Genomic DNA, 12,053 nt, shown 5'->3' with positions numbered 1-12,053 from the left:
TTTAAAGCCATAGCATTTGAGAATCTAGAAACATATACTAAAATGTCTGTGACATTTGTGCTTCTGCCTCAAAGTTTTATGTGGTTATGAAGGCTCTTTTCAGATTTTCATGACTTATTTGCCTGAGTTTAGATATTAGAACTTTGTCATATCAATCTATGAGTAATGAAGGAACTTTGAAAAGTAGTCTTGCCTTTTCCTAATACAATATGTGAAGTTAAATACAAACTATTTAGTTTTTATTATAGATTCATTGATTGACTGTAGTGTATTATTTTCTTTTTCTGTTCTTTCATCTCTATAAAATAGAGGTGTTAATCCAGCTATCTGAAATGGATTTGTGAAGAAAAATTAAATCCGAAATGTCATTTTATTTTCTCAGAGTATCACCATTCAAATTCATATATTATTTTAAAAGGAAGAATGAAGGGTAACTAAAATTTAACCATTTGTGGGAATAATAGTGTTTGGAGGGTTTTCTTTGTTGCATAGAAAAGAGGTAAAAAATGTAATAGAATTTTGATTTGTTACCTATGGAATTGAGCTTTTACATGTTGTTTAGGTAACAAAAACATCTTTGAGCTTTTACATGATGTTTAGGTAACAAAAACATCTTTGACCACATTAAGAGAACTCGTAGATTTTAACCCAGAAAAGACAGTTCAGAGTTGATAGGTAGGTATGAACACATGTGTTTCTCTCTTCCTCAGGATTCCGTTGCTGATTGAATTATGGCACAAAGATAAAATGAGCAAAGATTTACTTCTGGGAATCGCCAGAATTCAGCTTTCCAACATCTTGTCTTCAGAAAAAACTCGCTTTTTAGGTTCTAATGGTGAACAGTGTTGGCGTCAGACTTACAGTGAAAGTGTGCCTATTATTGCAGCACAAGGGTAAAGCATTTTACAAATTGGTCTTAGCTTTGCTTTTTATTCTCATTAGCTAGCTACAACTTTTCATATCTTTTTTTCTGATCTATCTTCTCTGACCTGTAGGGGCTGTGTCCCTGTTAACTCTTTAGCTTTTCGATACCCATTATACACCCTCACAAAGTAAAGAATCTCTGCTACTATAATACTGTAATATTTACTTGGACTGTTGTGTAAGTATTTCTCTCCTTTCTCTTTAGCCTGACAATTTTAAACTTAGGATCTTTTTATTTAGTAATTCAAGGTCAAATTTCTAGTGTTGTTTTTATATTATTTTGCATTGGGAATAACTTTTTCTGCTTGAAAAATATTTTAACCTTTGCCTCATATCCAAAGTCAGAGAATGTTACAAATGTTTGGCACTTTTAAAGACCACTGTTTTTTGTTTTGTTTTGTTTCACCCTGAAATGCATTGTCATAATGAAAAGCTGGAGTTCACATATTTCAGGCAAAATAATATATTTGTCGAATGATCTTTTTAACAATAGAAATTTAAATTCAGTTTGACATTATATATGACATACTTTTATTTTTAAAGTATAGTAAGAAACTAGAAGGAAATCAGGCTCAGTAAAAAGCTGAGATCTAAAAGTTTTATTGAAATTTTTTCTCTTACACTCTCCCACCCATAGTCACTTCTAGAGAGCGGAGGGTGTAGTAAAACTTTTATTCACTTTTAAGATGTAGAAACAGGTGTTTTAAAGAATCAGATATCCTGGTTCACTGAAAATTTGTTTTGTTTTTGAAAAATTGCTCTTAAAAATTAGCATTATTTTCTGTCATAAATAAAATACAATGAAAATAATCAGATTACTTCTGATTTTAATGCTGTTCATTTGTTATGAATATTAACTTTTATCGCCCTGCTCTGTAGACAGAAGTTTTAAGAGTTTTACCTAAGTGAAAACTTCAGATGTGGTAGTGCTTAATTTTACTTTATTCATTTGTTCTAAAATCTGTGAGATTAGAAAAAAATGTAAAAATTGATTAATTATGAGTTCTAATTGTGTGGGATCCATTCATTACAGTTTGATTTGACCAAGGGTTTATGGAATGTATTTGATTTAGACAAAGCCGTGGTTTTTTATTGCCAAGATTTTATTTTCTTCTAATATTTGTCTTGTTTTTATTTAATAAATGCTACATGTAGTTCTATACTATAGGAGGTATTCATTACGATAAAAATAACATAGTTATTCTACTTCTAGACATTATCCTGAGGCAATGCATATATCCATTAAAGGATTATATATGAGTATATTCATCCCAGGAAAAGCAAAAAAAAAAAGAATTCAGAATAACCTATATTCAAAGAATAGTGGAATTTTTTTTATTTTACTACATAAGTTCTTTCATACATTTTATAAGCATTAAAAATTACATTTTGAATTAATGTTTTTGACATGAGAAAATGCTTTTATTGTAAATATGAAAAAAAGGACAAAACCTATGATCATAACATGCATGAGTACATATGTATCTACATATATATAAAACAGGAAGAAAACTAAATTTTATCAGTAATAACCTATGGGCAGTGAGATTTAAAGTTTCTCCTTTATACTTTTAAATTTCTCCAAGTAATCTACAGCTGTCATAGGTCCTTTTATAATAAATGTAGGTATGCATTTAATAGGGTGTTTGTGATCCAATGAAATCATGTTGATGAAAGGTCTTGAAGAATATAGAAGCTGCTGCAGTTTCAGCAGCAAGTGTCAGGTACAAGAAATGTTGCCTACTCAATGCCATAGCATTGGGGACATAAGAAAAATAATACAAAAGTATTTTCATGAATTTTAATGTAATTCCAATTTCATTTGTAGGTCAAACAATAGGATAATAGATCTTTCTTACACAATGACTCTTGAAGATTATGGACTAGTAAAAATGCGTGAGATTTTGGTCTCTGATTCATCTCAGGTAAAATCATTGAATATTATCAAATTACTCCTTAAAATGGATCTAATGTGTGGATGTGTATTTGTTTCAATATGCTTTTTTTATTCATATGTTAGGTTTTATCTGCTGTACAACAGAAGCCATCTTCTCTTCCTCCAGCACCTTGTCCTTCAGAAATCCAGACAGAGCCTCGTGAAACCTTAGAGTACAAAGCAGCACTTGAGCTAGAAATGTGGAAAGAGATGCAAGAAGACATTTTTGAAAATCAGGTAATTTTATAAATGTTACTTTAAAACTCTATTTTTGTCTACTTGGTATATTTTTCCTTCTCCATAGTAGGCTTTTCTCTCTATGTTCCATGGGTACCCTGTCCAGTCCCTTTGAATATCAAGAGTGCCTTACCTCTAAAGAAAACTGGACAATAAAATAATACTTGAAATGCAACAGATTGGCAGAAGCCACTCAGAAGGATTCCCCTAAACTTTGTCTATGATACTTAGGCAAAATTGGGACTGAAAGTTAGAGTTCAGAGTTTAAGAATTTGAAGGATTCTTTTAATTTTAGGTTCTCATTTAGCATACCCTCTTGAAACCTGGAATAGTCAGTCTCTGATCAAGAGAGTTAGAAAACCATCATATACTCTCTTGGATTATACTCACATGGGTATTACACCCCGCATCCTTGAAAGAAACATATCAGTGATCAATTAATTTTTAACTAAAAACAACTGATTGGTTTACTTGAAATATTTAGAGTTTTCCCATGACTTTATTTTTCTTCCTTTTGTAGCTAAAGCAGAAAGAACTGGCTCATATGCAAGCGCTTGCAGAGGAATGGAAGAAAAGGGATCGAGAGAGAGAATCACTAGTAAAGAAAAAGGTAATAACTTGCATAGAAATTGAAGGAGGAAAGGAAGAATGTTAACGATCATGTCTTGTATGTGCATTTTTAAAATTATGTATGTTTTGAATTTGGAGAAAAGATAGATAATTTTATTATATTTTATTTAGGTGGCTGAATATACTATTCTGGAAGGAAAACTTCAAAAAACCCTAATTGATTTAGAGAAGCGAGAACAGCAGCTTGCTATTACAGAATCAGAGGTAGTGTATTCATCTATCAAATATCTTTATTTCACAGAATCCATAGATTAGGTTCATATCATTCATTTCTTTTTTTCTTTATACTTGTATAAAATATATTTTATAGAAATTGTTTTTCAGACATATGGAGAAAACAGCTCTTCAGCTGAGTAGAGCATATTTTATGTGTTAGAATCTGAGGAACAGGGAGAAAAATGTTATTTGAAATGGTTCTTATTCAGTATCTCTGGCTGACTTCTGCAGTAGTGGAGGTGTTTCATTAACTTGCCCATTATGTGAAACGAATGGATAGTTGCAGTGCCTAGAGAGAAGAGAAAATGTCATGCAGGCTCAGAGGTCTAGAATCCTGATTTTGTTTTCAGTGAGAAGGGACTATCCCTCTTTCCTGCCCATGAAACATTAGATCCCAAGAACAGATGAAAACTTTCCTTAGTACTAGGCCTAGTTACTAAAATTTACCCCCAAATCCTTCCAAAATAATTAGAATTTCTTCTACATTAAATATATATCCTCCTTTACCCAAAGGAGGATATACCCAAATGTGTTTCTTAAAATTTTCTTAACATATCACCCTAACCTTATCCTTATACGTTTTCTGGGATTTCTAAATTCATTTAGATGTTTAAACTTAAATTTAATGTGTATTTGTTCCTAATACTGTAGCTCTGTTATCTTCTACGTGATTAGGCAGAAAATAAGTTTCTAAAAGAAAAAAAATAACTTGAGCATATTTGCTTATATAATGGTTTTATTCAAGTAGGAATTTTAAATGATTAGAATATTTTTAATTGAAATTACACAAGTCATATGGATTTTTTAATATACTTTGTATATTAAAATTAAATGATTAAAAATTTATAATTTCAGTACACTTAAAGATTAATAACTGAAAAGGCTATGAAAATAAACTTGTAAGTATTCTAAACATTTGATTGTATGTAAGGATAATAGAATATTGAGCAGTATAACGCAGCTCGTAATAGGCCAACCTCTTAAAGATGCACTTGTTTTAAGCTTCAAAGAGAAAGAAAAGAACTGAAATTAGAACGTGAACGGAACCTGCAAGAACTTCAGGACTCTGTCCGTAGGGCCAAGGAAGATTGTGTTCACCAAGTAGAATTGGAAAGATTAAAGATCAAGCAGCTAGAAGAGGATAAACACCGACTTCAGCAACAGGTTGGATGAACTACCTTCATCTCTCTACACTTAGAGTTTATTTGCATTCTAGAAATATAGTTTACTAAAACATAAAAATCCAGTTTCGAATGATTGTTCATATTTATTACTCTGAGATTCAAATATACTTTAAGTTAAATCTTTTCCTAAGTCAAAGCTGAGGACCATATTGGAATAATTTTTCTTATAATCATTCGTATGAGATGGTACTATATTTCAGGTAACTTTCAACTAAAAATCTTTTTCTCATAAATCTCCTTTTAGCAAACATACACTTCACGTATGACGAGACTAAATTCAGTTAAGAACCTAATTTTACTATAGAATTGTCTGTGCTCCTCTTCATTTCCTCACTTTAACACTCACCTCTCAACCCATCCCATTTCTCTTTCCATCCCCATTGCTCCAGCCAGCTATTGGTCAGGCCTCCAATGGCTCAGTCACTAAGTTCAATGGGCATTTTTTATTTGTCATTTTACTCATACTCATTGAAAGCATCAAGACTGTTATCCTTGTTTTTGTATATTCTCTTGGCTTCCATAACACCACTCTCGTTTTCCTCTACTCTTGCCACCCCTCAGGCTTATTTTTTTTTTAGCCAGTAGATGTTAGACTTCCTCCAAGTTCAAGACTTACTTTGTATTAAACAACCTCGTGAATTAACCTTATTAATGCCCACAGCTTCAGAGATAATATATACCTCTGGGACTTTCACATTTATAGCCCAGACCTTTGCTTTGCAATCTAGATCTATATATCTGCCTTTTGACATCTACTTGGATGTCTTAAAGGCATTTAAAAACCAACATGATCCTCCCATCATACCTGAGCTTCCCGTAAGTGTTCTTTATTTTTGTTCTTTCTGTTGCAGCCAGGATATTTTTGACATTTGGGAATCATGATACCCTCCTCCAAAATGTTTCAGTGTTGTTTTATTGCTCATAGAATAAAGACCAGAATCATTACCTTGCCCTATTAGCCTCTGCATAATTTGGACTCAGCCTGCCTCTCACCTTATCTTCCACTTTTTCACCTTTGCCTTATACTCTGCAGCCACTCTGGCCTTCCTTCAGGTTCTCAAGCATACTGTGCTCGCTTCATCCATAGGACCTTTGTGTGGGCCTAGTAAACTATACTCATCCATCAGTTTTGGACTGAAGCATCAACTGATTCAGAGAAATATTCCCTGACCCCTGCTCCCCAAGTCTAGGTCGTTTCTGTTTTATATTTTCATGGGATATTCTTCTATTTTTCTTTGTTATTGCAGTTTACTTTTATTTTCTTTAGTGTGATTATTTGATCAGTGTCTGATTGTTAGCTCCATATGATTGTTTTAGTTGATACCTTTATGCCTAGAGCCTAGCCAGTCTTTATCGTATAATCGAGGCTTAATAAATATTTGCTTAAAAAAACAGAAAACAAGGATCAAGCTGCTAAAAATTAAGTGTATCTTTCTTGAAAAAATATTGTAGATTAGATATATATGATGCATGCCTCTAACATCTTCAGTAAATTTTTGCATAAAAAATAGTTTCCATAGCAGTTCAAAGTTAATTAAGGTCACATTATTTAGGTGGTTGTAAATACATATTTGATTGTTATGGAGATCTCATTTAAAATGTGAAATAAAGTTGTAAAAGTAGGCAATTATGATGGGATTCACCAGTAATGCTTCTCTTCTTCCACTTATCAGGAATATTCAGCCATTTAGAACCAAGGCTGCTAACAGTTACTAGAATCACCAGGGGAGTTCTTGGGGAAAAAACCCAGGTCTCCACCCTGTCCCAGATTGGTGTAATTAGCTTACATCTTTGGAGGAAGAACCTCTGTGGGAAGAAACTGGTATTTTTAGAAAAATTACCTAGGGCACTCCTAAAACATAATCTAAGACTTAGGAAAAAACTGGGAGTGGGGAGCAGAAGTTTCTGAGATGCCCAATTGCTAAGGCCATGACTATAAATGTTTCATATTTTATATGTAAGAAAAACTTTTTAGGCCTTTACTCTGAACCAGGTTACATGTACTATACGTGCAGTTATAACTAAACAAGTAGGGACAGATAGACATACAGTCAGCAAAAGCTGAAGAAGATAAACTATCTATATTCAAACAAAAGCAGTTACCAGAACTAAAAAAAAAAAAAAAAAAATGAGTGTATTTTATGGACCACTTATCAAAGGAAAAAGAGCCCAGTATCCTAATAGCTTATTGCTTTACAACCTGATTGTAACCATGATAATTGTTTATGATAATGTCCTAAATGGTGGGAAAAATACCAGATTTTAAGTTTATTAGGTTTCGTTTAAAACAGAAAAGTGAGACAGTTTAGAAATGTTTCTGTTCAACCTTAAAAACGTAAGTCTGGATATTCAAAGAAGTGAACTGCTGTTATACAGAATATTTATATGCATGGAATACCTAAAGTTAAAGTTGCTAGATAAGTCCCAATCAGAATTGTTTGTATTTATTGGCATAAAACAAGAATTTATTATTGATAATTTAAATTCCTTTTTCGCCACACATTTTCTCAGTATTTCAAATTTAGTTAAGTCTATGTCTTAGTAGAGATAATTGGTTTATCTAATGATGGATAGTTATATTGGTTTATGTTTTTAGAAAGCATCTGTAACAGTGCTTGTTTGCATTTGATTAAAAAAAAACTCAGATTTGAAATGAACATCTTTATATCATTTTATTTTGGAAGTTTTGAACTGATTCTAAGGAAAATTATAGAGTGTTCAGTCAAGGCAGTCTATCTTTTTTATTTTAAGGAATATTGTCTGCTTTACATTAAAGCATTATCCTAGGGAATAAAAGATCTGAATCCTATTTGTGCCTCTGCTAGTGACTAGCTCACTAGCTCTTCGACACTACCTTAATTATTTAGCTCTTTTGACCCTCAGTTTTCTTACCTATAAATATGAAGGGGTTGAGCCAAATAATTTTTAAATTACCTTAAGTTGTAATCATGTTTGAATTATGAGATTCATGCAGTATCCAATTATAAGACCAATAAATACTACATTAAACTTTTTTACTGATAGTAATCTGGTATATTTATAATGCTCAGTCTTTTCTTACATGTGACATCTTTCTAAAGTATCAGTATTTTTATAAGGTGACTATTTCATTTGCCCTCTAAAATTTAACAAAAATGTTCTCATGATACTAGTTTTATAAGAAATTTCATACTGAAGATGTTTTTATATACTGTCAGTTGATTTACAAAATTTTTAGGATTATTAGTGATCTTAATTTTTCTCATGTTTCTAAGTTTTCTGCTATGAACTTGCTTTAGAATAAGAAAAAAACAACACTTGAATTCTGCAATTCTAAATGCGTACTATTGTTTTAACATGGCTATAACACCGTATTTTTTAAATACAGCTTAATGATGCTGAAAATAAGTATAAGATTTTAGAAAAAGAGTTCCATCAGTTCAAGGATCAGCAAAGGAACAAACCAGAAATTCGTCTACAGTCTGAAATAGATCTTCTCACCTTGGAAAAGGTACCCTTGTCAATTTATGGCAACTAGTTCTAATCGATTTATAAAATCTATAAATGACACTTGCATATACAATGTAATGTTTTACCGTAGTTTTCTGATATCAAATAACACATCAGACAATTCAAGACACATGACATTGTCAGTAGTTCATACTAATTAAGGCCCTTGCTTGCGCACAACAGAACTCTAGGGGAGGCTGAAGAACCAATTTCAAAATATGAGCAGGAACCGGGGTAAGCAAGGCATGGCCTACCCTGTCACAAAACAGTCAACTCAAGATGCTACTGTTGGTGCCATCACTGTCATGTCAGTGGATTCTGTATCACAATTCTAGTGTCATACCATTTTGCGGTAGCCGTTGCGAATACTCTCTGCATCTTACTACCCATTAGATTCAGTGTCCCAACCAGGAGTTTTCATTTAAATCACAGGCCTATACTCTCAGATTGGAAGAAGGGACATCCACCCTATTTTGTCTTCTGTGGTTGAAAGCCAAGTCCTGCCTCTCATTTATAATGGGATTCCCTACAAACAGAATGTTCAGTTTCTAGGCATTAAAAATGTGTGATGTCCAACAGACAGCCTAAATTTGACTATGTGTGCTCATACATTTTTTAGTTTGATAATTTTTAGGCAATATTAAAAAGATATAGTCTACACAGGTAAGAAACAGAAAAAATTTTTTTAGAAGTTTAAAGATTTAATTGTCGGCCACTGCCTGTCTTTTCCTATTCAGCTTTGTATTGAAGACTTCCTTGCCCTTTCTCTCCTGTAAATTCAGTCACTAGAGGACACTAACAGCAAATTGGTGGATAGGAGTTGGGAAGATGCTAGGGTAGTTCTATCTTCTCTTTGTCTCTCCACTTCCCTTATTTTTTTCTGGCAATAGTTGCATCTTTTTATGATTCCATCATCAAGAGACTTTCCTCTAGCTTCCTTTGGGCAGTCCCCACTGTGGTTCTAGTTCACTGGACAACCCCCAGTTTCCTGTTTTTGACAGCAGGAACCACTTCTTCTTGGTACTTCCTTTTGCAGTCCCTCCTACCCAGGACAGATAGGGGCTTCCTGCTGTTGCTAATCACTAGGTTACCTCAGTATATCCCCTGTGGCATTTCTGCTCTTCCATGATCTGTATAACAAGTTGCTTGTATTAAATCACCTCTGTTTGAAAGACCTAGAGTGATTTTTGGTTTCCTGGCAGGATGCTGATAGATACAATCGGTTTTTCATTATCCAGCAAAAATGTGTATCATTTATGACACTGTGCTAAATGCTGTTATGAATGATTCAAATATATTCAAGATAGAGTCAAGTAAATGACAAGTTATAAGAAGAGACAAGGAACTTACGCAATAATTAAAGTGAAAGGCAAATAAGAGCAGGTATCATCTAACTTTCTCTTACTAAATGCTATGAATGCAAAGGGAAAACAAAGTCACTTCTACTACAATCAACACATTAAGTATAATGAAACAGTAAAATCGGATATAGAATGTAAAGGATAGTTGAAATTTCAAATAGGTAAATATGTGGGTAAGGTCGTTCCAAGAAGTTGTATAGAGATTTAAAAGTCTATTGGACAGTAGTAGCTTCAAAATAAAAATAGGCCTGATAAGAGAATGTAGGAAATAAAGGTCATTTTCGACTGTATGTGGGAAGACCTTAGGTGCTAAGTTAATTCATATTTCATCTGGTAGGAAAAGTCAAGATTACTCTCAAGTTTGTAAGATTGGCTTAATGAACATTAATATTGATAGAAATGAAGAATTTTAACTTTTTGGGGAAGTAGAAGTTGTAGAGAATTCTGGTTTTAGACATATTACATTTGCTATGTTAGCAGAATAATCTAAGGGGAGAAGTTCACTAAACGTGGTTAAATATGAGAAAATACATAACAGGAAGAGAAAAGGGCTAGACATACAGATTTGGGAGTCATTTGAATAAAGTAATCTTAGAAGTAGATGAAATTGCTTGAATGTTTAGGAAGGACAACTGAAAATAAAACTTAGGAAGAAAGTTCAGCTTCATAGACAAAAAGCAAGAGTCAGAATAAGGCTAAGAAGATTTAGAGAAGTTAAAAAAAGCAGTCTAGTGTGGTGCCTTCTCAAAAAAAAAAAAAAAGAGTTTCAAGAATGAGGAAATAAAAGTAATCGCTCTTGAAGGGAAGGTCAAGAATGGTTGAGGAAAGGCCATACGCTAGGCAGTTAAGTCTCTGACTTTTAAGAAGCCAAATTGCAGAGGGTAATAGTTCAGCATTGAAAAGAAAACCAGTATAGCCCCGGGCCCAACACTATTGAGAAAAGCTTATTTCTAGGTAGGAAAATCTGAGGATATTTTTAGATTGTGGGTTAGAAATAAATAGCAAGAACAAACTAAATAAGAGAGATGGGGATGGTTTAGCATAGATAGAGGACTCAGTCTTTTTTTTTTAACTTGCAATTAACAATACCGAGTTCCTTTCAGTTGGCAATGAGTTCTTTTTGTAAAGGAGTTGTACCTTATTTTATCTTGTACTTTAACATTACTTTTTTTTTAATTGAGGTAACATTGGTTTATAACATAGAAGTTTCAAGTGTATAGCATTATAATTCAGTATCTATACACTGTAGTGTTCTCACCACCAAAAGTCTAGTTTCTATCCATCAACTATACATTTGATTCCCATTACCCATTTTGCCCTACTTCCTCTCTGGTAACTACCAATCTGTTGTCTCTATCCTATAAGTTTGTTTTCGTTTTACATTCCACGTATAAGTGAAATCATACCTTTTTTTTGTCATTTTCCATCTGACTTATTTTACTTAGCTTAATACCATCAAGTTCCATTTATGTTGTTGCAAATGGCAATATTTCATCTTTTATGGCTGAGTAGTATTCCACAGTAGTATATATCACATCTCTTTTATCCATTCATTTGTTGATGGACACTTAGGTTGTTTCCATACCTTGGCTATTGCAAATGAGGCTGCAGTGAACATACAGGTGCATGTATCTTTTCAAATTAGAGGTTTTTTTTTTTTTATTTTCTGGATAAATACTCAGAAGTGAGATAGCTGGATCATTTGGTGATTCTATTCTTAATTTTCTGAGGACCCTCCCTACTGTTTTCCATACTGGCAGCACCAGTTTACCATCCCACCAACAGTGCACAAGGTCTGCCTTTTCTCAATATCTTAACACTTGTTATTTCTTGTCTTTTTGATAATAGCCATTCTAACAGGTATGAGGTAATATCTCATGATTTTGATTTGCATTTCCCTAATAATGAATGATGAACATCTTTTCATGTGTCTGTCTGCCATCTCTATGTCTTCCTTGGAAAAATTGTCTATTCAGATGTCTGCCCATTTTTAATTGGATTATTTTCTTGAGTTTGAGTTATTTATACATTTTGGATATTAACCTCTTATTGGAACTATCATTTATAATTATCTTC

General features: G+C 32.9%; 1 protein-coding gene across 2 annotated transcripts in view; it reads left to right on the top strand.

The window, feature by feature from the left end:
- Positions 1–12,053, top strand: part of CEP120 (centrosomal protein 120) — a 66,819-nt gene that overhangs the window by 31,286 nt on the left and 23,480 nt on the right. For both annotated transcript variants that reach the window (XM_006913321.3, XM_006913320.3), the window contains exons 12-18: positions 711–893; positions 2,753–2,849; positions 2,945–3,097; positions 3,618–3,707; positions 3,839–3,931; positions 4,946–5,107; positions 8,495–8,617. In XM_006913321.3, the coding sequence (XP_006913383.1) occupies positions 711–893; positions 2,753–2,849; positions 2,945–3,097; positions 3,618–3,707; positions 3,839–3,931; positions 4,946–5,107; positions 8,495–8,617 (901 nt within the window). The remainder of the gene's footprint in view (positions 1–710; positions 894–2,752; positions 2,850–2,944; positions 3,098–3,617; positions 3,708–3,838; positions 3,932–4,945; positions 5,108–8,494; positions 8,618–12,053) is intronic.

The sequence above is a fragment of the Pteropus alecto genome, unplaced genomic scaffold (genome assembly GCF_000325575.1).
Source record: "Pteropus alecto unplaced genomic scaffold, ASM32557v1 scaffold20, whole genome shotgun sequence".
Classification (NCBI taxonomy): Eukaryota; Metazoa; Chordata; class Mammalia; order Chiroptera; family Pteropodidae; genus Pteropus; species Pteropus alecto.
The sequence above is the reverse complement of the archived record's forward strand: the minus strand, read 5'-3'. Positions and strand labels throughout refer to the sequence as shown.